A 24,596-nucleotide genomic window follows, 5' to 3' on the forward strand; every position below is an offset into this window, starting at 1 on the left:
ATTGGTCTATAGTTTTCTTTCTCTGTTTTTGACCTGCCTGGCTTTGGAATCAGTAACCATATTTGTGTCATAAAAGGAATTTGGTAGAACTCCCTCTTTGCTTATTATGTCAAATAGTTTGTATAGTATTAGGATTAGCTGTTCTTTGAATATTTGATAGAATTCACTTGTGAATCCATCAGGCCCTGGGGATTTTTTCTTAGGCAGTTTTTTGATGGCCTGTTGGATTTCTTTTTCTGATATGGGATTATTTAAGAATTCTATTTCTTCTGTTAGTCTAGGCAATTTATATTTTTGTAAATATTTGTCCATATTGCCTAGGTTGGCATATTTATTGCCATATAATTGGGCAAAGTAGTTTTTAATGATTGCCTTAATTTCCTCTTCCTTGGAGGTAAGGTCCCCCTTTTCATCTATGATACTGTTAATTTGTTTTTCTTCTTTCCTTTTTTAAATTAGATTTGACCAATACTTTATCTATTTTGTTTTTTTCAAAGTACCAGCTTCTAGTCTTATTTATTAGTTCAATAGTTCTATCATTTTTGATTTTATTAATTTTCCCCTTAATTTTTCGGATCTCTGGTTTTCTTCTGGGGTTTTTAATTTGTTCGCTTTCAAGTTTTTTGATTTGCATGTCCAATTCATTGATCAGGTCCTTTTATTGTTAACTGTCTCTTGAAGTCTGTCTGAGCTCATGTATGTTTTTTTTTCTATGACACTATCTATCCATCTCATCCTCTGCCATCCTCCTTTCCCATTGCCTTCAATCTCTCCCATCAAAAGCAATGTAGCGTCATTTACCCCTAATAGCAAAGTATTAGCCTTTTCTTCTTGGTTATAATGAATCTTTCCATTCCACTTTTCTGTCTCCTATGTACAATTTATACTATTAGTAGTGCTGTAGAATATTGTATATTTGTTGCTACAGAAAAAATATAGTTGTAAAATATGCTATTCAATTTGCAGTATTCTAAGATCATAAGAGTTAGAACTAGAAGAGACTTTAGTAGGAGCCATCTGATCCACCACCCTCCTCTATAAATAAGAAACATCCAGATTTCCTTTGTAAATGAGGAAATTGAGATCTACAGAGGTAGACCAGAGTGACTTGTCTGACATAAAAAAGTAAGTAAAAGAGCTAGAATTTGAACACAAGTCTTTTGACTTTGGACTCTTAGCTCTTTTAATGACATCATGTTGTATCTCTAAAATGAGGTGTCTTTGGAAGGAAAAAATTATATTTTTATTCCATATTATTTACACAGAATTATTATATTAAGTATATAGTTAACATGAATGCCTTTAAAGAATACTTTCAACTCAAATAGAAATGTTTTATTCATTTTCATTTTGATGGCTCTATTCATCTTGGTAATTATAATCGTCATTCTCTTCATAAGAGCTCAGTTAGAAGTCCTACTCAAATTTTGCACAGGCCAGATTTGAAGAGATGTTCAGTCTATATTTGGATCAATGTAGTAATAATATCAGTGTTATCCTCCCCCAGAACAAAATTTGGCAGCCTTCCTGATTTTCTTATCCCTTCCCTATTTTTGTCAATGATATAATTTTCTTAGCCAGACTCCAAATATGGGAATCATCTTTAACTCCTTCTTATCCCTTCTCCATCTCTCCCAGTCACCAAATTCCTTGAATTCTCCCTTCAAAGTATCATTTCCTACTGTAGCAGTATAACCTTGACTATCTTTAATTCTTACCTAAACTATTGCAAAAGCCTTTTTATCTAGTCTCTTGCCTTCAGTATCCCTCTTCTTTAATCTGTTCTGGGCATATCTGCCAAATTAATCTTCCTTTAAAACTGTTTTTTATCATTTCATGAAATCTCAGAATTGGATAGGGTGGCAGAGACCTTCTTGACCAATCTGTGTTTAAATAGTATCTCTTCTAACACACCATTGACTCCCCTGCTTCTGCCTTCTGGGGCCAAGAAGAATAAATCTAATCCTTTTCCCACAGAAATGAAAGTCATTGTCATAAAAAAAATTCATTGTCAGGAGGAGAAGAGCAATGTGTAAGCAATAGGTATCATGCCCAACCCAGAATGACCTCTCACTTTGAAGCTCTCTCTTTTACCTCTAAAGGACAAGGGGAATTGGGACTGAGTCATGAAAAGAATGATGTAGAGAAGTGTTGAGAATAGAGGTTGTAAAAGCTCAGGGTTGTGTAAGAGGAGAGGGAGATCAGGGCACTGGTAACTACAAGATTATCTAGCTAAATCTGCTCTATGATGGAAGGTCTATGGCCAAAAGGGGTCAGAGGTCCCTGGTAGGAATATAAAAGCCATCAATTTTCATATTTGGTGGTGAGGTAAGATCTCAAGGTGATTCCCCCCACCCCATCATGAGTCTCAGGTTTAGTATTACTTTTTGTCTATATGAAGCCCTACTAGAAATATAAGTAATTTCTATTCAAATGACTCCCAAATCTACATATCCATCTCTAATTTTTCTCTTGAACTCCAGGTTTATATGCTACTGGATTGTGCTAGATACTAGGGATCTTCAACATACAAATGGAACTGAAATCTCATTAATTTGGCTCAAAAAAGCAGATTGGCACCCTATTCATGCCTGTTTGTCCTGTTTAACTCTTACCCATACATTCCAATAAATTTGGCATCAGGGTCCAATATGCTGCAGGTTTTCCTAAAATTTTGAAAGAAAAATAGTTGAGTACTTGGAATATCTCCTTTATTTCTTATACTTGCTCTATAATTAGCTAATTTTTTCACTGAAGCATTTCCCTAGCAACATCCTTTACTACCTTTCTTTGAAGTTCTATTTGTTTTAAGTTCCATTCTGTTCATACTGACCATGAGCTTCTCCATACTGCCCTTTCTGTAATATTTATTCATAATTTTTAAGAGACTATAGTGTTGCATAATTTGCAGCCATATATCAGTGAATACAAAGAAAAAAAGTTTCTATCCTCAAGAAGCTTACATTCTACTTGGGGATACATCTTGTACACTGGTAAATACAAGATATTTTGAGAATGGAGAGAGTATTAAAGAAGAACTAGGAAAATCAAGAAAAGCTTTCTATTAAGGGTGACTCCTGAGCTTCTGAAGCCAGAAACAAAGATAAGGAATCTAAAAGATGATGGAAGTAGCATGTTACAAGCATAGGGATCACCCTATGCAAAAGCACATAGGCAGAACGTGGGATGCCATGTGGGGGAATAACTAGTAGGGAAGTTTGGCTAGAATAAAGAGTTCATGAAAGGTGATGATATTAAATATTAGGCAGGGCATGTTGGAGTTCGATTTTGGAATAGGGTGAAGATGCCAAATTGGTTTTAGATGCCAAGCTGCAGAGTTTATATTTTTATACTAGAGGTGTTAGGAAACCACTGAAGATTCTTGAGAGTGAGTGACAAGGTCAGATTTATACTTTGAAGATTGTTTTGGCAGCTGAGTAGTTCATATATAAGAGAAGAAATCATGTGGAAACAAAGAGTCTTGTTAGCAGGCTACAGATATAGTCCAAGTGAGAGGTAGAGGTTGAATTATAATGGCTATCATGTGAATGGAAAGAAGGTACAGAGATATTAAGGAAGAAGAATTAATAAGACATGGTGATTGACTGGATGTATGGGTAGAGAGTCTGGGAAGCATCAGGGTGAAGCAAAGGGAGTGAACTGAGGTGCTTGGAAGATGGTGGTGGCTTCAATAGAAATAAGGAAGTATGGGGCAGAAGTGGGTTTAGGTGGGGAAAGATGAGTTATTTTGAAATGCCTTTGGAACACAGAGGTGATATTTAGCAGGTAGTTGGCAAATTGGAATTGGAATTAAGGACAAGAATTAAGGTTAGACAAATAGCCCCATAAATGGGCAGTCAAACTCTTCATATGTTAAACATCTCAGCTTGACAATTAGGGCCCAGACCTAGGGCCACTTACTTTCCTAGTCTCATTTATTACTCTCCTTGACACATTCTTCTTTCCAGTCCTATGGATATGCTAGCTGCTCTGTCCTTTGTTCATCTCAGAATTTCTGCCTGAACTGTTCCTAGGCCTGGAATATACTCCTTCATTATCTCCCACTCCTAGAATCCATACCTTTCAGGCATGAGAGACAACTTATGAATGTTATGCACAGGAAGCACTAAGTAAACCCATATCCTTGGAGTGGGTATCAAAGGCAATATGACTGGAAAAAGTAAGTGGGAGCTATGATGCTACTTTAGTCATGTTAATAACTCTCATTTATATTATTATTTTATCATTCCTGTAGCACCTCACATATAGTATCTAATTTTATCCTCACAACAGCCCTAGGAGAGACAGGTAGTATTATTATCTCTAGATGAGGAAACTTCTAGAGAAGAAGTTAAATGACCTGCTCATGGTTGCACAGCTAGTTAGTGCCTGAGTAGATTTTGAACTCGAGCCTTCCTGACTCCCACCTAAAGATAATTCCTTTCCTGACATTCCTCTTTATCAGTCCTCTGCCCCTCTTGAAAAGTCGTTTTACAACTTTGTACCTAGTTACTGACTTATTAATACTCCCCTCCACCTTTCCCCCCAATCCTCTGGAGACTGAGCGCTCCTTGAGCACAGGAACTGTTTTTATTGTGTCTTTGTGTCCTCCTCGTCTGGCACTAGGTGGATACTTAATGTTTATTTTTGTTAAATCAGGGCAGAGCTGACTCTGGAACCCACTGGAGGAGAGATCTCTCCCAGAGTGATTTTAAAGCATGGATAAAAGGCGCAGCTTTCATTTATCAAGTGTCATAAAATAATCCGTTGGTTGGAGAAACTAAACAAAGCTCTCCAAGAGGAATCCGATTTCCTCAGAAAGGCTGCAGTACACAAAGGAACGCATGGTTGAGAAACAAAACAAAGCTTCCTGAGGACGCCCTCTTAAAGGATCCAGCACACAAAGGACTGCTGGGTCACTGCGAGAATTCCCCAATCTTCCTTCTTTCCCTGCTGCCTCTCCCAGAAGTCTCGCGATGTCCAGCAGAGGAGGGGGGCGGAGGAGCGAGAATTCTAGACTTCCGGCTCACTCCAGTCAGTCGTCGCCTAGGCGGTTCGGTCCAGTTGTCCTCGCGTTGCTGCTGTTGCGGTACCAACTTACCCCCGCCCCCCTCAGTTCCCGGTCCTTTTCCCTTGCGTAGGATCCCCGCGCTGCGGCTCCTGCGTCCCTCACCCTGGGGCCCGGGGCCTGCGCGGCCTGCACCGCGGGGCTGGGGGCGGCCCCATTCCCGCCTCGGCCCCCTGGGACTCGATGAGGCACAGCCTGACGAAGCTGCTGGCGGCCTCGGGTAGCGGCTCCCCGGCCCGGAGCGGGAGCCCAGCGCCGGCGCCCTCCCCGGCCTCGGGCTGTCTGCGCCCCCCGGGCCTAGCCCGGGTGGCGGCCGGGGAGGAGGGAGGCGGCGGCGGCAGCGGTAGCGGTAGCGAGGAGGAGGAGGAAGAAGGGGACGGGCCTCCGCGGCGGCAGGAGGGCGCCCCGGAGGCCGCGCCTGCTGAGGAGAAGATGGAGGAGGAGGAGGAGCCGCCCGCGGCCGGCGCCCGCCCCGAAGAGCCGGAAGACATGGACTTTCTGTCGGGTCTTGAACTGGCTGATCTGCTGGACCCCAGGCAGCCTGACTGGGACCTGGAACCGGGTCTTAGCTCGCCGGGGCCGCTGTCCTCGGGGGGCGGCTCGGACAGTGGCTGCCTGTGGCGGGGTGACGACGACGATGAGATGGCGGCCGCGGCCGCTGAGATGCAGCGCTTCTCGGACCTGCTACAGAGATTGGTGAACGGCGGCGGCTCCGGCTCGGGCGGGGGTAGCAGCAGTAGCGGCGACGGCGGCGGCAGCAGCGGAGGTTCCGGTGGAGGCGGCGAGAGAAGACGGAGGAAGAACCCAGGAGCGGGAGGCAGCGACAGCGGCAGCGGTGGCGGCAGCCACAGCCCGGCGGCGGCCAAGAGCCCCCGCAAAGCGGCCGCCGCCGCGGCCCGGCTCAACCGGCTGAAGAAGAAGGAATACGTGATGGGGCTCGAGAGCCGTGTTCGGGGCCTGGCCTCCGAGAACCAGGAGCTGCGGGCCGAGAACCGGGAGCTGGGCAAGCGCGTACAGGCACTGCAGGAGGAGAGCCGCTACTTGCGGGCGGTGCTCGCCAACGAGACCGGGCTGGCGCGGCTCCTGAGCCGGCTGAGCGGCGGGGGACTGCGACTGACCACCTCCCTCTTCAGGGACTCGCCTGCCGGGGACCACGACTATGCCCTTCCCCTGGGCGAGCGGCGGCAACAAGAAGCTTTGGAGGACGAGGACCCTGCGGGAGGTGTATGTCTCCACGTGGACAAGGATAAAGTGTCGGTGGAGTTCTGCTCGGCGTGTGCCAGGAAGGCATCGTCTTCTCTTAAAATGTAGGGTCAAGTAACCTGCTCTTTATCCGTGTTTACCCCTTTCAGCTCCCTTACACCATGTAAAAAACACGTTAGTGGGACATCTTCACTGGACACATTTCAGAGAAGAAAAGTAATAATGAATCATTAAGTGTTTAGCTAAAAGCATGAATGTGACACAGTAACCGACTCTTAATGATAACATGTGACTATTAAATTTCTCTGACAGTTTCTTTTTTAGGTGATTTCCTCCCTGCCAGGCTCCGTTGTAGGGGTTACAGAACAGTCGTACCCGCCTCACAACCTGGTAAGGATCCATCTCTTCCCCTAAAAGCTCATGCACTGCTGGTTAGTCTACTTTAATGGGCAAACATACACAATTGTTTGTATTGGGGGATTTAAAAACAAACAGAAAAGCAACAAAAAAAAAAACAAACCTAATTTGGGCCCTGTCCACCCTGGAAACAGACTTGTGCTGGCCACTAGTGTGTTTAAGATGCTTCCTCTTACTGAAACAGCTGTTGATGTGTGTGCCCTTGTTCAAACTTATTTGTACCTAGCTGTTCTGTCCCCAGTGTGGACATGGCCTTCGATGACATCTTCCAACTGTGCAGTGAAACCTGCTTATAGCCATACAGTTTGGACACAGTGGAAAGGTGAAGTTGAATGGAAGTTCCAGTTGTACATGGTGCAAATTGGAATTCCAGCTGGAGTGCAATTTTACAGGGGTTGGCTATATAATTAAATTCTGTTGTACTTTTCAAACAGCTTTGAGTATTTGGGGCATGCACAAATATTCTGTAGTTCTAATAGAGATGGTAAAATCTCGAATATTCAGGAATGCCTCTTAGTGTTTCCTATATAAGATATATAAACTTATACAGGCTCTTTAGATGAACAGATCTAAATATCAACGTTAGAATTGGAAGTAATATGCATACCAGACTCCTTTATTTAGTTAGCAGCCATTGAGAAGAGTAATAATGTTAAATAAAAATGTTTCTTTGAGGACCAGCACAGTGATTAGTCACTGAATATGAATGAATTGTTGAATATCTTTATTTTGTTGTATTAAAATTTATAGGTTAAATTTGTCTGTACCATTAGAGATTTTAAAGATGGTTAAATGAATGAAAAAATGTAAAGTGAGGTTTCACAAAGGATGAATTTTAGAACTCCAAATATAAAAATTAAGATATTTGTCTCCATTTTAATAGATGAAAAAATTTGGTGTTTCCTAACCATTGATATTAAAAACATTTGACATTTACCAGAGAAGCTTCTCCCATTGCTGGGCTGCCCTAGAGTCCTTTGAAAGGTAGTTATACCTATTAGCATAAGTGGGGCTATGGTACATTTCAATGGAGACTGTTAGAAATTCTTTGTGAAACATCACTGTTTGATAAAGTATACGTGTATTTAGCATCCTTGTTTTTCTTTATGCTAAAGTGGATACAGCTGTTGGGGCAGAAGAGACGGGACCAGCTGCTGGCCACATTTCCTGCTTTATTTTAAAAGGTAGTATAAGAAATGAGGAAAAAGAGGTAATATCAGGGCTTCTGCTGTCTTTATATTTTAAAATTGTGCATAATTAAAAAGTTAATTCCAGCAGTCCAAAGATGTAGTTAACTTTCATTTAACATGTTTTTGTTTTGTAAATGGAATCCTTTTTTGCACAACTGTAAATGTTTTGTTGCTGGAGATAAGGTATTTGAGACTTAATATTGGTCTCTGGTTTGCAATTATGCATCACAACATATTTTGTAAAATCATCTACTGCACTTGAGCATGAATGGGCAATAGCTACACTTACAATACAAAATGATGAATCTGCTTATACCTAAGAGCAGGATTAAGTCCCCAAAATGCAACTGCATGGATTTTTAGTGCCTACTGAATCATACATATATAAACCAAAATTAGTTGGAAAAATTATTTGAAACATGACTAACTTGTGATATCTTTATGGAATATGTTAAATGTAGCTTTGAAACAGAAGCCTTGAATTGGAATTTTAACTAACAATACTTGAATATTTTGTATATATCTCTTTGTATATAATTTTGTGCAGTACCAATGACAATAAGAATATGGTGTCATAATAAAACCAGGTTTGTTGATCTTTCAGTTATGGGCTCAAAGAATTTGTTCATCTCTATCCTTACCTTAATAATGGAAAAAAAAAACAGGAATGGAAATCAGAAAAATGTTTGTTAGCGTTGGCTCTGGGTCTTAAACAGTTAAGGGTTCTGAAAACAGTAAGTGTGGTGTTTTTTTCCTAACATTATTATATGTCTTCTTGTTGACATCAATATAATTCTTGAATTATTTTTGATTTGGGGTTGGAGAATGCAGGAGAAACGATTAAATCTCTCAGTTAGGATGCTGTTTGTTTAGTATCACCACAACCATTGGAATTTTTGCTTTGCAAAAAATGTCATTTTACAAATGACAGTATTTGGAAATAGTTTTATAAAACTTTAAACGAGGAAAAAGTTGATACATTTTAAAAGCTGCTTATTTTAGGCTTCTTGTGTTCTATTAACTGTCCCTTACTAGTTTCCATTTCATTCCTTCTTCCTGATTTTGAAGACTGTTTTTGTGTCATTTATTACATCAGTTTCGTGTTCTTGTTTTCACATGGTAATCACTTGTTTTTAGAACCAGCAAAGGTGTTAGTAAATATGGTCATATTTATATGTAAACACATTTTACTATAAATGTTTGGGCTTCTTAAACTCAGAACAAACTGATTACTTTCAATGTGTAGTAAGTAGAATATCCTAACACATGTCCCCTCTTGTTAATTAAAAAAATTATGATTGTTAATATAAAGCTGTTGTCTTACTTTTTCTATAAGGTTGTGCTCTGAATGAATAGTACTTGGATTAAAAAAAAGCATTTTGGAGTACAATAATATTGATTTGGGAAAATAGTTACAGTCTGGTTTACTGTGAAATAATTAATATTTTGGGATAAAGGAACTTTTTCTTGATGGTTAGGATTTGTAATTCCTTACGTTTTTTACAAAGTAAAGCGATGCAGTACCTTAGTATAATTAGATGTTTATCTGTTATTAAAGAAAGGAAAAAAATTCTAATCAGTGCTCAGTTTTCAATATATATCTTTAGCCTGCAAACATTAAATGAATTCTATAACATATTACTTTACATGTACAACTCCAAATTTTTTTAAAAATCTGTTAAAACCTAGTCAGATGAAATCTCATGTAATCAAACCAACTTGTTATGATATTTTAAATTAAATAATTTGTGCATTCTAAAATCATTGAATTAATCTCTCTTTCTTCTCTTTAAACAGCTTAGCAGTGTCTGCAAAAACGAATCTTTTCCTACAACCTGTAACTGACTGGACTGATGGTAACAAAGTAGTTGTGGGAGCCTTATCGGTCACAAATTTTGGCATCTGCTGAAACATGAATGCCATTTCAAGTCCCCAAATTACTTCTATACTGATTTTACTTTCCTGAAGTGGAGATTTGAAAAGATTATCTGGAATCCTTGAAAGACTTAATAGAAACAAATGAGACTATTGGATTAATTTTTGGATAAAATATTGTCTTTCAGAGGAGTCATAATTCAGTTCTTTGCAGTACCCTTTAAAATTGGAACTGCCCATTGGACAAGAAAATTATATATTCTTTTACCTAGCATTTCAGTTTCTTTAGGAAGGAGTGCAGACTAGTGAAATACATTTTGGAAAATAGGATTAAGTTAACAGGCCATCAATGGTTGTACGGTGTACATAATTTGTGCTCACTTAACTGTATGTAACATGGCAGTCTATGTGAAGCTGATGCATTAACTTTTGCTGAACTTAGTAAAATAATGCAGAGTTCAGTATTTGGAGGGTAGACCTTTTATAGATGTTGAATCATTTTGTTTTCATATTCTTGGAAGAATTTTGATTGGTAAAATATGTGATACTATCTTATGAGAATTACATAGGCAAGAAATGTGGATTGCTTTTTTCTTAATGATTAATTTGACAATGTTGGGAATAATTTGAAGTTTCTAATAACTTGTAATAGTTTTTATTCACACTTTCATGTCAAATGGTCTATTGTTATATAATGGCTTTAGCATTCTGGGTTTTAGAAGTGATGACTTTATAGTAAATGGTTTTATGCCACCTACATTTTCCCAGTTTAAACGCCATGAGGGAGCCTCATCAATGTCTGGATTTCAACAAGTTTTACTTGTTGGACAGTCCCTCCCCGCCCCGCCCCCCCATCTTTGGGATTAATGTTAACAAGTATGTTCTAATTTGAATTCAGCCAGATTCTGTCATACTGGAGAACTGAGTTACAGTATAAATAGGATTAGATCAGTGGATAGGTACCTGTTCTTTTCCATCAAGTATAAAATTCATTAAATAGAGGTTGAGGGAAGCAATAAGAATTTAGTTTAAATCAGCCCAGCTCATTCCCTTGTTAGTAGCAGTGAGGAATCTGACCAAAAATTAGTGGGATGCCTAGGGAATTCTGAGGAGCATTTCTATCCAGGTATAGTGTTGTTAAAGCAGAACCACATCTGCCATAATTTCATGAATTTACAGTCATCTTTTAGACAAAACACTGGCATAATCCCTTGTGGTGACTAGAGAATTCTTTTTGAAAGGATACCAGATAAAACACTTAATATTTAGGATAATTACAGTTTATTATTTTGGAGCTGTGCTGACCAATGCCTTCTTGACATATATTATAGAATTTTAGAGCTTAGAACCTTAGAGATCTTGGGGGCTGACAGGTCTAAATCAGTAATAAGATTTTTTAAAAAGCATTTCTTCCCAGGACTGTTCTTAATCTAAAATTTCAGGAGTCTTTAAGATTTGTCATACTTTAGGTCCCTTATTTTTGTTTTCATGCCTTAAAGTATACTAATAAATACTTAAAATAAGCAGAATATATTTGGAAGGTATTTAAGGACCTTTCAGTACCTTAGGGATAGCCATCATTATATATGGACACTAATCATCGATGTATTGTGAAAAAGTGATCTGGTTATTTACTTTTTGGATAAATTGAGCTTGCTATTTATAAAATTTTTTTTCCTTGCTCTGATCTCTTAAATTGCTGCGACTTCTTGGATTTCTTTGAGCTGGAATTAAATTTGAGCAAATATAGAACTAAGTGTCATTAACAAACATTTTGTGATTTTTTTTTTAACCCTTACCTTTTCTTAGAATTGATACTAAATATCAATTCCAAGGCATAAGAGTGGTAGGGACTAGGCAGTTGGTGTTGAGTGACCTACCCAGGGTCATACAGCTTTCAGAAGTGTTTGGATTCAGACCTCCCATCTATGGTTTGGCTTTCTATCTGCTGAACACCTAGCTGCCTTTATGCTTTATTTTCAACTGAGATTTTTGTTGTCTGTTATTAAATTGCAGGGAAGTCAATTGAAAACATACTCTAGCCCCTGAGTGTACATTGAAAATCTAAGTTGTAAATATCAGTTAAATCATACTTGTGCTCTAAGTTATTAATGTTTTTTCTAATTGCATTATGCAAATTATTGGTAGCATCAAGGAAATAAGCCAACTTTAATCATTTTTGTAGATATTGCATCTTTGGCTTTTAGAAGTTGATATAACTTGGGATATTTATGAAGTTTGCATATTATGGGAGAGTATAATACAATTTGATTTTTTTGTTGAGGCAGCAATGGAAATTTTCATACTAGTAATGTGCTATCAGAAACATCAGAGAACAAATATTAAAAAATAGATGAACATTGAAGAAAATATGGGCACGTAAAAATTCTTAAGCTATAAATTAAAAAAAAGAGTACAATTCAAAATATTAAAGATCTGAACCCACATTTATTATGTGTAAAACAAACATTGAGCACTAATTATGTGTTACTATTGGAACCATGAAAGGGAGATGCAAATCCTGTAAGACATAAAGTTTGTCATTGAAGTTTTAAAATAATTTGAATTGTTTTCAAGAAAGAATAGGTGTTTGAATTAACAGGTAGTTATACTAGTTTAACATGGTTTGTCTATAATGATTTTAGATAGAATTATGCCTGTTTTGACAAAATGTTCTGGTCAAAAAAAAAAAAAGACTTTAAAGATATGATTCATGGAGTCTCAATTAGTTATAGTTGTGTTTATTTAAAAACAAAACCCAAATTAGCTTTCAGTAATCATAAAAAACAAAACAAAACAACTCCTACCTTTTCCTTTAAAAAAAAAAAACATTATTCCATATTCTGACTTGTTGAAAATTTTCCATTTTCTAGAGTTCTAGTTTCTTTTTTATTTTTCTTAATGGTTTTTTTGAAATCCTGCCTCCTGTATGAATGGGGGAGAATGACTAAGCAGGCATGTTGCTAATTCTCTTTCCTCAAAATTTACATTAGCGTTCTATATTATCATTATTGGTATAGGAAAAAACTTGTAAAGTGTTTTATCCCGTTTGAGCCCGTACATCAACCATAGTTTAGCTTTGCCTATTTTACAGTGGTAATATATGTTGAGGGACTAAAAACTTTAATCTCTGACCTTCAGTGGCAGGGTGGGAGTTGCCTAGTCATGTGAATGTAATATTTTTATGTGTTGTACAGCTTTGTTAAGTAGTGTTAGGATTTAGTGCTCTGATAACTTATGGACATTCAGGGGAATATTATTTCAAAGGTAGATTAGATTTGTTCTCTTGTATTGCAGAGGCCGGAAATTCGTAGTAAGCATATTTTGGCTTTATCGAAATTAACTTTATTAGAGGTCTCCAAAATTTTTAGTGGGCTGCCTATCAGTGAGCTCCCTATGATTAATGCATTCTTTTCAGGTTGTCTGTTTTTCTTTCTTTCTTTTTTTTTGCTTTGGTAGGTATATTAAACTAGTTGGACTCCAGGAAAACTTCAGGAAAAATGTAAAATGCTATAGAAATAACTTGAAGTGAATGGAGATGGATTTTGTTAATGTTAGTACTGGCTACAGAGTATTTCCTTGTATTTTGCTTTTCCACTTTGAAGTATTATGAGAAACTGTCAAACTTTTCTGCCTTTTAAAAAATCATTTCTAATAATTTGGTAGCTTTCCTCCCTCAGCTTAATGTTATCTGTATCATAGTTATTTTGAAAGGGACAGTAGTTGAGTAACTGAGTCTTTGACTCACCCTGTAGATAATTTGTTTAGCAATAGTGTTTGCTTACTTATGGGAGGCACTGACGTTCAGGGAATAGATATAAAATCACAGCAAAGTTGTAATAAGTACAATTTTATTTTCATATTTGTTGGTTATTAGTATCTTAGTTTTACGTAATGTTATTTTCTTCCTTTAGCTGTGTACTTGATTTCATTATTGTGAACATCCTGAAATTAAATGCCAGTTTCAGGTAATTCAAGTGCTTTTATGAGTACTCCATACTGTCTTGAACCAACGTACGCTGCAAACACAGTCTGCAGCATTATGGGAAAGACCATCTTTTTAAAGATAGGTTGAGAGACTGTAATCCAGTAGGTCCAAATATTTCCTCTCTGTGGTAATGGAGCTGAGTTGTACCTAAAAGGAAAATAGGATTGAACCAAAAATTTACAAAAATCTGGAAAAATGTGTTAGTTTTTGTTGGATATGACAATCTACAAAGTAGAAATTGGGTATTTTGTCATATATACATTTCTGGATAAAGATGAGAAAAGGTAGTCTACAAGAATGTAATGATTTGTCCACAGGATTATTCATAAAATGAACCCCCACTCCCCCCAGACTAGTAAATAAAGTGGTTAACTATTGAGAAAGTGCCTCCTTTTCCAGAATGGGTTAGGGAAAAAGTACTAGAATAGAATCACCTAATCTGAAACTTCAAGTGGGTCCTGCATAGAGGTGACTCTTGGGTCTTGAAAGCTATGCCTTCAATGCATAAACTCCCAAGTCTTGTTAAAACCTTTCAAGTGTGAGTATGATTAATGGCATATTGGAGAAGTGTGGGTCACAGTAATTAGAGGTCCACAAATTGGGGAAAGTATTATCAACACAGACAAAATTATATTGTTCCTTTAATGGAAATGTTTTATTTTAAGAGTAGTTAACACTGTAAGAGATGCTCAGTTTTTTTTTTTATTTAAATCTGATCTCTAGAACAGTGTCTGGCCAGCTAAATGATTCCAAAGTTAATCTAGTAGCTGTGCCCAACAAGACCATTAGATGAATAGTTTTTACAGGGTGACAGAATATTATTGAAGCCTTCTAAGGAAAAAACAAATGCCTTCTGAGGGGGAAAAAGTTATAGCTAAATGAAAAGGCTGGCATGGAGAAGTAAACTATTTGCCTAAGGTTATTTTATATCAAGCAGCCAAGTTAAATCTCCCAAGTTTTAATTTGATGTGTTTTTTTTTTAAAATGAGAAATGAATTTACTATTCATTTACTTTGTAAAAGAAAACTGTTAATAAACTCAACCCCAGTTCAAAGTTACCTAATTTGATAGGGGAGCAGTTAGTGGTAGGAATACAGCAAACATACCTGGCTGCCAGAGCACCATTTATTGGTATGGCCAAAACAACAGGGTAGATACCTCCGATTATCATACCAGTCAGTCCGCCTCTTAAGAGAGTACAGAGTTCACAGCTTAGATTACCTAGAAAATAAAACTCTTTGTTTTCTGGAATGAGGAATTAAAGACATGCCACTTCCCACAGAACTATCAATTGTATATCACAATTGATTACAATTTCATTAAGTTTGATTTAAACCATTAAATTATGCAAAAGATTTTTTCAACATTTTAATCAAATGTAAAAATGATACAGTTCATTCCATTTGTCAAGTTTTCAGTCAGAAATAGAAGGTACAAGAAATAGTCCAGATAATAATAGTGTCTTCCTCTTTTGCTGACATGTGAACATGCTTCAAGATTCTGATCATTTGATTCTATAATCTGAACTCAGTTTTATATTCTCAATTTGAATGACTTCTTAAGAGTTTCTAGTGTCATAAAACTCAAGGAATCTCATCCAAGGGACTGAAAAGGAAATAGCCAATCCCAAATTAAATAAAAGCTGCAAAATCCCATCCCTGTAATGCCAAATTAGTTTTCTACACTCTACTAGTTGCCCATTTCCTATAATTGGCTTCCTTGATTAGTACACCTTCAAACCTTTAGTTTACTAGTAGTCTTAAAACTATTTTTTCCTTTTTGCAAGTGCAGTTTTTTACCTAGCAAATTCAAGGGTTGGGATAGAGATATTATAGACATAGCCACTATGAAAGCACTTTATTTAAGACCATTCAACTTATGAGAGCACACTGGTCGTATTTCATTATAATTGCCATCTGTATACTCAACACACTTCTAAGTACCCTTGAGATGGTCCTTTTCCTTATGCGTGTGTGTGTATGTATGTGTATTTTAGCACAAGATATTAAGTAACCTGATTAAGAGGATAAGGCATATACCTTAAATCAACTAAAAGATCTTGGTCTACACCTGCCAATACAAAGTGTTCAAGTGTCAAGATTCACTATGAAGCTTTTGTTGCAACCAAGTTATTTTCTGTGCATGGAGTCAGGGAACAATTTCGATGAACTCTACTAAAGCCTAACTTTTATAATCTTTTAATTTTACAAAATTGCAGCAAATTAAAACCACACAAAATCCTTGGAAATATTAAATATAATTTACCTGAACTCAAAGGTAAACTTACAGCATTCTGGTAAGTTATGTGGGTTGACAAAAATGGGAGAACAGCCATTGGTAAAGCTGATGCTATTCGAGCATGTGTCACATTTAAAACGCGTCTAAAAAAACTATTTGCTATTAGGCCACAAAAAGCAGCATTTAGTCCAACATAAGCTGATCCGGTCATAAATAAATTCCTAAGAAAGAAGAGAGAAAATTGTCAGAACTTTTCTAAATACTTAAATGTTATCAACAGCTAATGTTTTGTAGAATTTAAACCTTTTGGAGGATGTCTAGAAAGTAAGAGCCTGTGCAACTTCTAATTTGTACTTTCCTACCATTTTTTGATTTGTAAGCCAAGTTTATAATTCTCTAATGAAGCTAGATTTGAAAGTATACTAGAGCCAGCGAATGAGATATTGTGGACTGGCAAGCAAATACACGGATACGGTTTCTGTATCAAAGAAGACGATTGGACTTTGGAGTCAAAGGTTATTAAAAGGGTTCTACTATATTTCACATACAATACCCTCAAATAGAAAGATTTTACTTGGGAGTATTCATTTCACAAATAAGAATAGGTTGGCCTCCGAAATAAAATCTGTATAAAGCATACTTTTTTTTTTTTTGCCAAACTCAGAATGAACATAATATCAGCACTGGGAAATTTAGAAAACTTTTGGTCAAACTTCCCTCTCAATTTCTCCTAACCCTTTATACTCCTTATGTTGTGGGGAGAGGATGACGACTTAGCCACGATCACAAAAAATTAATAGCAAAATCTCTTGCTTCTTTGCCTAGTGCTGCTATACCAGGTTGCCTATCATTTGGTTTACAGAACTACTTTTCTAGCTTTGATTTCAGTGCCAACTCTGGTAGGCTCAAGGCAAGTTCTTATTATAAAGTCTCCCCACTTCTACCCCCCACACCCCTTAGTGTTGATATCAACTTTTGAAATTCAGCCAAAGGAGAATAAAGAATTCAAGTGCTGCCCAATTCTTTACCCACCTGCAAGGCATGCCATAAGAATGAGTAATAAGTATTTAGAATTTTACTATATTGCAGGGTTACCCATGCTATAACAGAATCTAGAGTGGATCTTCTCACTCATTCAATCTCTACCATTTTTATTATGGGGTTAATTTTTTAGGGAAGATAATAGTCCAAGCTGTCCTCAATGAAGTCTTGTTCAAAGGTTGAATATGTTCTTTCTCCCTTAATGGTTTTTGTATCTTTTATGCCCTTTCCTGCCTGTCTACTCAATAGATTATTAAGCATAAAGGATATAGAAGAGGATTGAACTAGAAAACATTAAAAATTACTTGGTAAACCTTTCTATGATATTTATATTTCCTTAAGGATTAAAAGATGGCGTTTTATTGGGTTTTTGTAGTCTTGTCACTGAGTGAAGAGTGCAAGCTACCTATACCATCTAATTGTAGGCAATTTTTGTCCCTACCTTTTCACAAATCCTCCATTTACTCTATCTGCCCACACACTACATTCATCCAATGTTTTGTGGATACCAGTGCAATATACAAGTTGTCCATGTATTATCCTTCACTCTTCCTATGTGACCAGTCTACTCCCTTTTCTAAGTCCTTGATGATCATCAACGTTGCTTAAATAAGATGATTTAACTAGTTAAGATTACTAATGCATACTTATAAAAATGCACATATTTGTTGTTAAATTTAACCAAGAATAACATGACATAACATTTGTCTTGATATACTACATGAACATAAAATCACCAGTAACAAAAACATTAAATTCCTTGGATGATGCAGCTTTCCAAAAACACTTTCTCTTGTCTCATCATTAAATAATTACACAAGATTATGACAGGTCCAGTTATATTTGGAATGTTAAACAGTAAATGAGCCCTGATTCATTATAATACTAATTTTATGTAATCAGTTAAAACTTTGTGCCCAAGATAATGCCGCTTATTATGTTTTATGCATATACCTCTTAAGACTTTTTACAAAAACTGGAATTTAAAATGATTCAGAAAATTCTGCACTAGTATTTAGAAACAAGGCCATAAGGAATCTGGTTGTACAAAAGTATACAGCACTACATTATATTAAAATTGAATTCATTTAACCATCTGTAGTGCAAGGGATCGAGTATAAAGAAAAAAGAAGCCCCACCTATCAAGCAGTTTACTATAGAAGAAAAGTAACCCATGCTGTTTAAGGATATTAGTAAACAATCTGGCTAACAAATTCAACCAGTCCTAAAAACTGCTTCAGCTTAAATCAAACTACCATATTCCCTTTTTAAAAAATGTACTTGATGGATATCCTGCTAAGGTAAGTAGGACATTGACAGGTTGTCCTCAAAATGGAACAATTATGAAAATGAAGATTTATCTGGTTATGATGTGTATATCAAATAAGATCATCTTACTGATCCCCTTGTGGAAGTTGTTTCACTCTTCTGGCTATGATTTCATTGATACTTAATCTTCTCTCTGTATCTTCTTGATTATGTTCCATCTTGAGGCCTTAAAATTTAGAAGTCACAAGATTAGTTTTCAGTAATTTCTAACATAGGACTCAAGTAAAACATGTAAGTAAATGTCTGAAAATTTGCTCACAATTATAGTAATCATAGAATGTCTTGGGGTCTAGCCCCAAATCTACATGAATATATCTGACATTTACAGGTAATATAATTAAAGAAATATTTGTTTTAAAATAATTCAAGATATTAATAACAAAAAAGGGGACAGTTTAATTATGGAATCTCAGGCAGCCATAGTCTAAACAATCCCCAAAGAGGGCTACCTACTACTGTGCTCCCAAGTAATCAGTGTCCACACGACTTGCCAATCTGAGGGGCAAGATCTCACAGCATAGTTTTCTACTCATACTTAGGAACCATTTTCTTGTAAAAAGCCAACATTGACCTCTATGACTTAACACCTATAAGTTTCTTTTGCCAGTCAGGGCTAAATATCACTTGTTGAATAGTAAATAGTAAAGGTCAGAGTTTGAATTCGGGTGTTCCAGACTCCCAACCTAAAGCAACACACTGCCACCTAATAGCTTCTATGCCATAAATTGGCAGCTCGGTATATTCTAATCTAAATGTTTTGACTTCTAAATCCATTGATCTTTTTGTAATTCTAATACCTCAATAGTGATTAGTCAAGAGCTATTGACTAAGAAGGAAAGAAATGATTCCTATGTACGAGACTGAGCTCAGCATTGGGATCACAAACAAAAAAGCAAAACAATCTCTGCTGTAAAGGAATGCAGATTGTAATGGGACACCCAGGAAAACATTCACACTGATGTCTTGGCTCAGATCATTATTCTACTACCCTGTAGATCTAGAGGTAGCTGGGTGGCACAGGGAAGGGTGTTGAACCTAAAATCAGAAAGTGTTTTTTCCTCTCTAAAATTGGGTTTAATAATAGCAACTATCACAAAAGTGGCTAAGGATAAAATGAAAAATTTGAAACACTTAGAAAATCTTAATAAAAATGTGAGCTATTACCGCTTATTGATAATATCAATGATTTACAAAATGGTGAGGTTAAGTTTTCAAAAACAATGAGGTACAAAAGGGGCCTTCAATCTTGTCCCTGTGTGGTTTCACTCACCTACTCCCCATTTTTAAGAATTACAAGGCAGGTAAGTAATTGTCTCAGAACACTGTCCTCAATCTAAGTGAATGAAGCTGTAACCCTTGACCTTATTACCAAGTCCAGTGGCTCCTACTTAGTTGTCATCCTCCCAGCTCTTTTGTTCTGACACTAATGGCTACCATTTCCTTTATCTCTCTTCACACACTAGCAATCCTGCATATCTATTCAGTTGTGAATTCTATCTCTACAACAGCACTTGCATTTGACTATATTAAAATGACATCTGGCTTAGTTCAGGTCTTCATTTCCTTTCATCTGGTCTAATGCAACTCCCTCCTAATCAGTCTCCATTTACCCTCCACAGAGTTGCCCAAGTAAAATTCCTGGGGTGGGTCTACAAAAACCCTTTTAGGAGTGGGATCAAATCTATTTTCAAAATAAGACATTTTAATTTCTAAAATGGTATATATTTGATAAATATAACCTACTAAAATTGGAGAATCCTCAATTTTTAAGAGAGTAAATGGCCCTGATACAAACTGGAAATTTTGGAGGAAAATTAATAAAAATATAAAATACCCAAATTAAAAAAAAAAAACAAGAAATAAAAGTTGAGCAGCCCAATCTTCCTATGTTTCACTTCCATACACTTCTCAATTTCTTCATTGTCCTCTATAACAACCTCATCCCAATAATTAGCCACTTCTATACTGTCTTCTCTTAATACTCTTTGCTGCCTTGTTTTATTGAAGCTTTTTTTGCCAAACAGTCCTGAATTACTCCCATCCTCCATTTATTATAATCACAAGTTGAACAAAGGTGTAGGAAGTGTGCAGACTGAGTACATTAGGCCATAAGAGAGCCTTTTTAATTCTGATTCCCTATCTCAAACCAAATTGAAATTAATGTAACTTTATTCACCCAATTCTTGCTTAAAAGTTTTGTCAGGCTGAGGAAAATGAGTGATTAAAGAGAAATTGTCAAGGAATTTTAAGATAAAAGAATCTGAAAAAAGAGAGTCACATCTAATAGCCTCAAATTGGTCTGGTAGTAGTCTCTCAGTAACCGAGGATGACAATTGTCTTTGTGCATTTTCATCTATGGTGTATAGATGAGTGCACAAAGACACTTGTGGGTGAAGGAGATTTAAGTGGAAAAGTCGATGCACAGAGACAGTCCCACTCTCTCGGCGTTGGAAGCCTGGGTCCAATGGTATGAAGAATCGTTACACCTGGAGACTTCCTCAGCTGCATTGGATGGCCATGTTGTCTTTTGTGTTCCAACATGCCCTAAGCACTCCACAGTGCTTTGCTGCGTCGCCATCTCAGCTGTTGAACCTTTTATTGGTTTCTTCCGTGTGTTCAGCCAAAGCAGTCTTCACATGCTGGGTGAGCAAAGCCTTGGTTCACCAGGGATCTACGACCCGATGGCTACCCTCACAAGGTTTAGCTGGCCTGTGGAAGCCGTTGCCCCGGGGTGTGGCTGCTGCTGCATGCTAGCAGCTACTGGGAGCCACAAGTGAGAGCTGGGTGTCAGGTGAGGGTCAGAGGTTGGAGAGCTGCCCTAGGAGGGTAAGACAAGCCCTCCATACCAGGGATACTACCCCTCCCTGAGCACCCCATATATATATAAATAAATAAAATTTAGATATATACTTCACTAGCCCTAGCCATAAGAGAAAGATAAAGTTCCTTGCTTCATAGATACAGTTAGCGATATTTTGAAAGAAAGCAAATGCGGTAGCATTTCTAAAAATTTAAGGTGAAATAATTTAACATTTATAGGAGTCAGATTCCATCACCTTCCTTTCTATTCAAATTCCTTGTTGAAAAAGTTGCTGAGCATTTCAGGACATAGATACACAACTGATACTAAGTAGTTTGTAGTTTAACAATGTTATAGTTTATAGTTATAGTTTAATAGCTGATTCTCACACATGCTTTAAGTAATTTTGATTCTCTTTTAGTTTAATAGCCATGCCTAGGGCACAAAGAGTCATAGGATAGTAACAAAAGTACTGATTTCCTTGCATAGCAACATAGCCTCAAATTATCAGGAAAGTAAAAGGCAAGACTCTTCCCTTGGAGAGAGTGTCTCAGGCTCACATCAGAACTACCCTAAACCTCCTAAATTCTCCCTAACCTCACATGTCCTATTAGTTGCTAATCTTGCTGTTTGTATCTTTACATGATAACTCACATATACTCCTTTCTAGTCACACAGCTAACATCTTTTTTCAGGCTCTCATCATTGCTTATCCATATAACTGCCAATAGCTTAAAATGGGTTTCCCACCCCTCTGGTCCAACCTACCTGCAGATGTCCAAAATTTGACCATGTGACTCCCCTACCAAACCAAACCAGTGGCTTCCTATTGTCTCTAGAATAATATATATAAGACCCCCTCTGCTTCGCTTTTAAAGCCCTATCCAGAGCCCCAAATACCTTTCCAGCATCACTGGGCATTACTTCCGCTTCCCATTCTAGCATTCTGTCAAACTGGGTAACATCTCAATGCCTCTGTAGTGGCCATGCCCCAAGCCTAAAAGTCTCTTCCTTCTTACCGCCACCTCACGGAGCTTCCCTCTTTCTTTAAGATGCTGCTCAAACACAATCTTCTGCATTAAGTGTTTCCACCAAATACTAGTGACTTTCTTCCCAAGCTACTTGTACATATATGTATTTAACTTTATGTATTTATATGCACTTGTCTGTCTCCCCTTAGAAGACAGTAACAAAAGCCAGTGTTTATATAGCACTTTACATGTTATTTCCCTTGATGTAAGCTCACAAAAATTTGGGGTTGTTTCCTTGTACCTGCATCCTTTGCACCCAGCACAGCGTCTGGCACAAAGCAGGGTCTTAATATCTGATGACCAACTGTTTATCGGAGTCATCTCTTGCTGAACTTGTGACGAGCTTAAGTGGACATATATCTACCAAGTACGCAGTAACCTATTCTCACTATTTATGAGGAAGCATATATGCATGGGTCAAAGATTGGGCAGATACAAAGATAAATTCAGCAAGAGATGAATTTGCGCATAGAACTAAAAGAGAAGCGCACAAGAAAGGCCTCGACAGGATAAACTGGGGCGGGGCAAGAAACCCGAACAAAACTTTGAAGAAAAGAAAATATTTTACGTTTGGGTGTGGTTGGGGTCAGGGAGGTGTCGATGGTAGATTATGAATAAAGCTCTGGGGAAGCCAGGAAGGGATAACCAGGCCTAAGAAGAGCTGGGGCCGTCCGAATGTAGGCTCTAAGCCTGCAGCGCTTTTTCGGACCCAGCCTACGCGCAGAGGCTGGGTCCGGCAACGGCTCCATTTCCCTAGCCCCGGGTGTGCGGGTACCTGGTAGGGCTCCAAGCCCACAGCATAGAAGTCGCAAGGGTAGCCTCCTCTGCAGCGTTTACAGCAACGTGGGCGGGCCTCTGCTGGGCGCCGCCATATTTGCCCTTCACGTGACCCCCGCAAGCCGAGGAGCGCCTGCGCTCTGCGCTGGCGCTGATTGACGCAGCAGCGGGGAAGACAATTCACGTTCTCTGGAGTGGATTTAGGGATCTCTGGGAGATTCTGTGCTTTTTTTGTTCCTCAGTATTACTGATCTGTAAAATGAACACAACAAAGGAAGCCTGGTGGTTCAATGAATAGGACGCTGTTCCTGGAGTCTTGCAGACTTGAGTTCAAATCCAGTTTCAGTTAATTACTAACACTGTGACCTTGGATGTTATTTTGCCATCTGCTTCAGTTTTCTTGTCTATGAAATGGGGTTAATAATTATACCTACCTCTCAGGGTTGTTGTAATGATCAGACGAAACAATATTTGTAAAAGGTGCTGTTGTGTTATATAAATGTGAATTTGTTAATACTATTAGTATGGCAAGTCCAAGTGGAAATGTTGGTAGCCAAGAAAGTTTGTTTAGACAAATGGAATCATTTCCCAGCCGTACATTCCTTTCCTTCCCAAAAGATTAAAGCTGCCAGATATGATTTTTAAATAATTAACATTTCTACTTTGCCTTAAGGCTACAAAGCACTTTTCTCAGAAACTAGTGCATACTGAAAGTTTATGTAGTGTGCATAGGGGAAATTTAAATGCCTTTGCCTGCTGTCACCAGGTTAGTATTAGTTTCAGAACTGGAATCTACCCCCTTGGCCAGGGTTCTTTCCAGCATATCACTAGTACACCAAACTATTTCAAGAATAAGAAAAAAAAGAAAATATCTTTTATGCATATAGCACGTGAGGCATCTAAGAAACTATCAAACAATTCAATGAGGAATATTCCCATTTTTTCAATTGGGGGAATTAAGGGTCATAAATAAAGGTTGGACAATTTGCCCAAAGTCACATAGCTAGTAAGTGGTGACAGAGTTCAAATCCAAATTTTACTTCAAACCAATTGTTCTGTCTGCTATACAAGTTTTCAGAGCAGTAGGAATGAACAGAAAGTGGCCAGGGATTGTTACTATGAAGGGCAGGACTCAAGAGACAACTAATTTTGGACGTGCTAGAATTTGAAGCTAGATCTTTGTCAATTTTGTCACTGAAATTTGAGATATTTAGGATAAAGGTGGGCATTTAGGAATCATCAATAGAAATTATATGCTGCATAATAAATAATTGAAGCAGTAGGAGTGGATATGATTTTTGAGTATTTTTTGTTATGAAATTTGCTCAATATTTTAAAATTCTAGTATCATCTGTTTGGGGATATTTACTTATTCCCTGTGATTTAGGGAAGTGTCATAAAATAAACTTATGGATTGGTCCAATTATGGTGACAGTAGAATTGTTTTTAAAAGATGGCAAAATTGTTTCTATGTCTAATTCCTATTACATTTTGCTAGTGTCCAGAGAACAGTGGGGAAAAAAAAATCAAAGAACATCTTTACTTTCCATTTTTGACATAGGATAAGGACTATTTCATAATTGTGTCTGTTTTCTTCTCCTGCATCATCATCAGTTGGAGCTTCATAAATGTCTATTGA

At 37.6% G+C, this 24,596-nt stretch overlaps 2 protein-coding genes across 5 annotated transcripts; one reads left to right on the forward strand and one right to left on the reverse strand.

Moving 5' to 3' along the window:
* The first annotated feature begins 4,782 nt into the window (after positions 1-4,782).
* CREBZF (CREB/ATF bZIP transcription factor) lies at positions 4,783-16,762 on the forward strand. Of its 3 annotated transcripts, XM_007490871.3 has the most exons (4): positions 4,784-6,375; positions 6,584-6,661; positions 7,804-7,872; positions 9,676-16,762. In XM_007490871.3, exons 1-2 carry the CDS (start codon positions 5,252-5,254, stop codon positions 6,597-6,599), a joined length of 1,140 nt encoding a protein of 379 aa, XP_007490933.1. In that variant the 5' UTR covers positions 4,784-5,251; the 3' UTR covers positions 6,600-6,661; positions 7,804-7,872; positions 9,676-16,762. The 3 variants fall into 3 exon arrangements, with proteins under 3 accessions (XP_007490934.1, XP_007490933.1, XP_007490932.1); XM_007490870.3 differs by lacking the exon at positions 9,676-16,762 and having other exon boundaries at positions 7,804-8,481; XM_007490872.3 differs by lacking the exon at positions 9,676-16,762 and having other exon boundaries at positions 4,783-6,661; positions 7,804-8,481.
* TMEM126A (transmembrane protein 126A) lies at positions 13,588-24,329 on the reverse strand. Of its 2 annotated transcripts, none has more exons than XM_001376847.4 (5): positions 22,956-24,329; positions 18,419-18,515; positions 16,007-16,200; positions 14,848-14,962; positions 13,588-13,888 (listed from the first exon to the last, which is right to left on the reverse strand). In XM_001376847.4, the coding sequence occupies exons 2-5, from the start codon at positions 18,505-18,507 to the stop codon at positions 13,705-13,707; spliced, it is 582 nt and encodes a 193-aa protein (XP_001376884.2). In that variant the 5' UTR covers positions 18,508-18,515; positions 22,956-24,329; the 3' UTR covers positions 13,588-13,704. The 2 variants fall into 2 exon arrangements, with proteins under 2 accessions (XP_001376884.2, XP_016277439.2); XM_016421953.2 differs by having other exon boundaries at positions 14,848-14,986.
* Between the last annotated feature and the right edge of the window lie 267 nt (positions 24,330-24,596).

This window comes from Monodelphis domestica, chromosome 4 (genome assembly GCF_027887165.1).
Source record: "Monodelphis domestica isolate mMonDom1 chromosome 4, mMonDom1.pri, whole genome shotgun sequence".
In the NCBI taxonomy this organism is placed as follows: Eukaryota; Metazoa; Chordata; class Mammalia; order Didelphimorphia; family Didelphidae; genus Monodelphis; species Monodelphis domestica.

Coding starts and splice junctions, on each gene's coding strand:
- CREBZF (XM_007490871.3), top strand. CDS start 5,252: ATGAGGCACAGCCTGACGAAGCTGCTGGCGGCCTCGGGTAGCGGCTCC.
- TMEM126A (XM_016421953.2), bottom strand. CDS start 18,507: ATGGAACATAATCAAGAAGATACAGAGAGAAGATTAAGTATCAATGAA. Junction 16,201..18,418: donor CAACTTCCACAAGGGGATCA/GTAAGATGATCT, acceptor CTTCTTTCTTAG/GAATTTATTTATGACCGGAT. Junction 14,987..16,006: donor AAGTTTACCTTTGAGTTCAG/GTAAATTATATT, acceptor TCCTCATTCCAG/AAAACAAAGAGTTTTATTTT.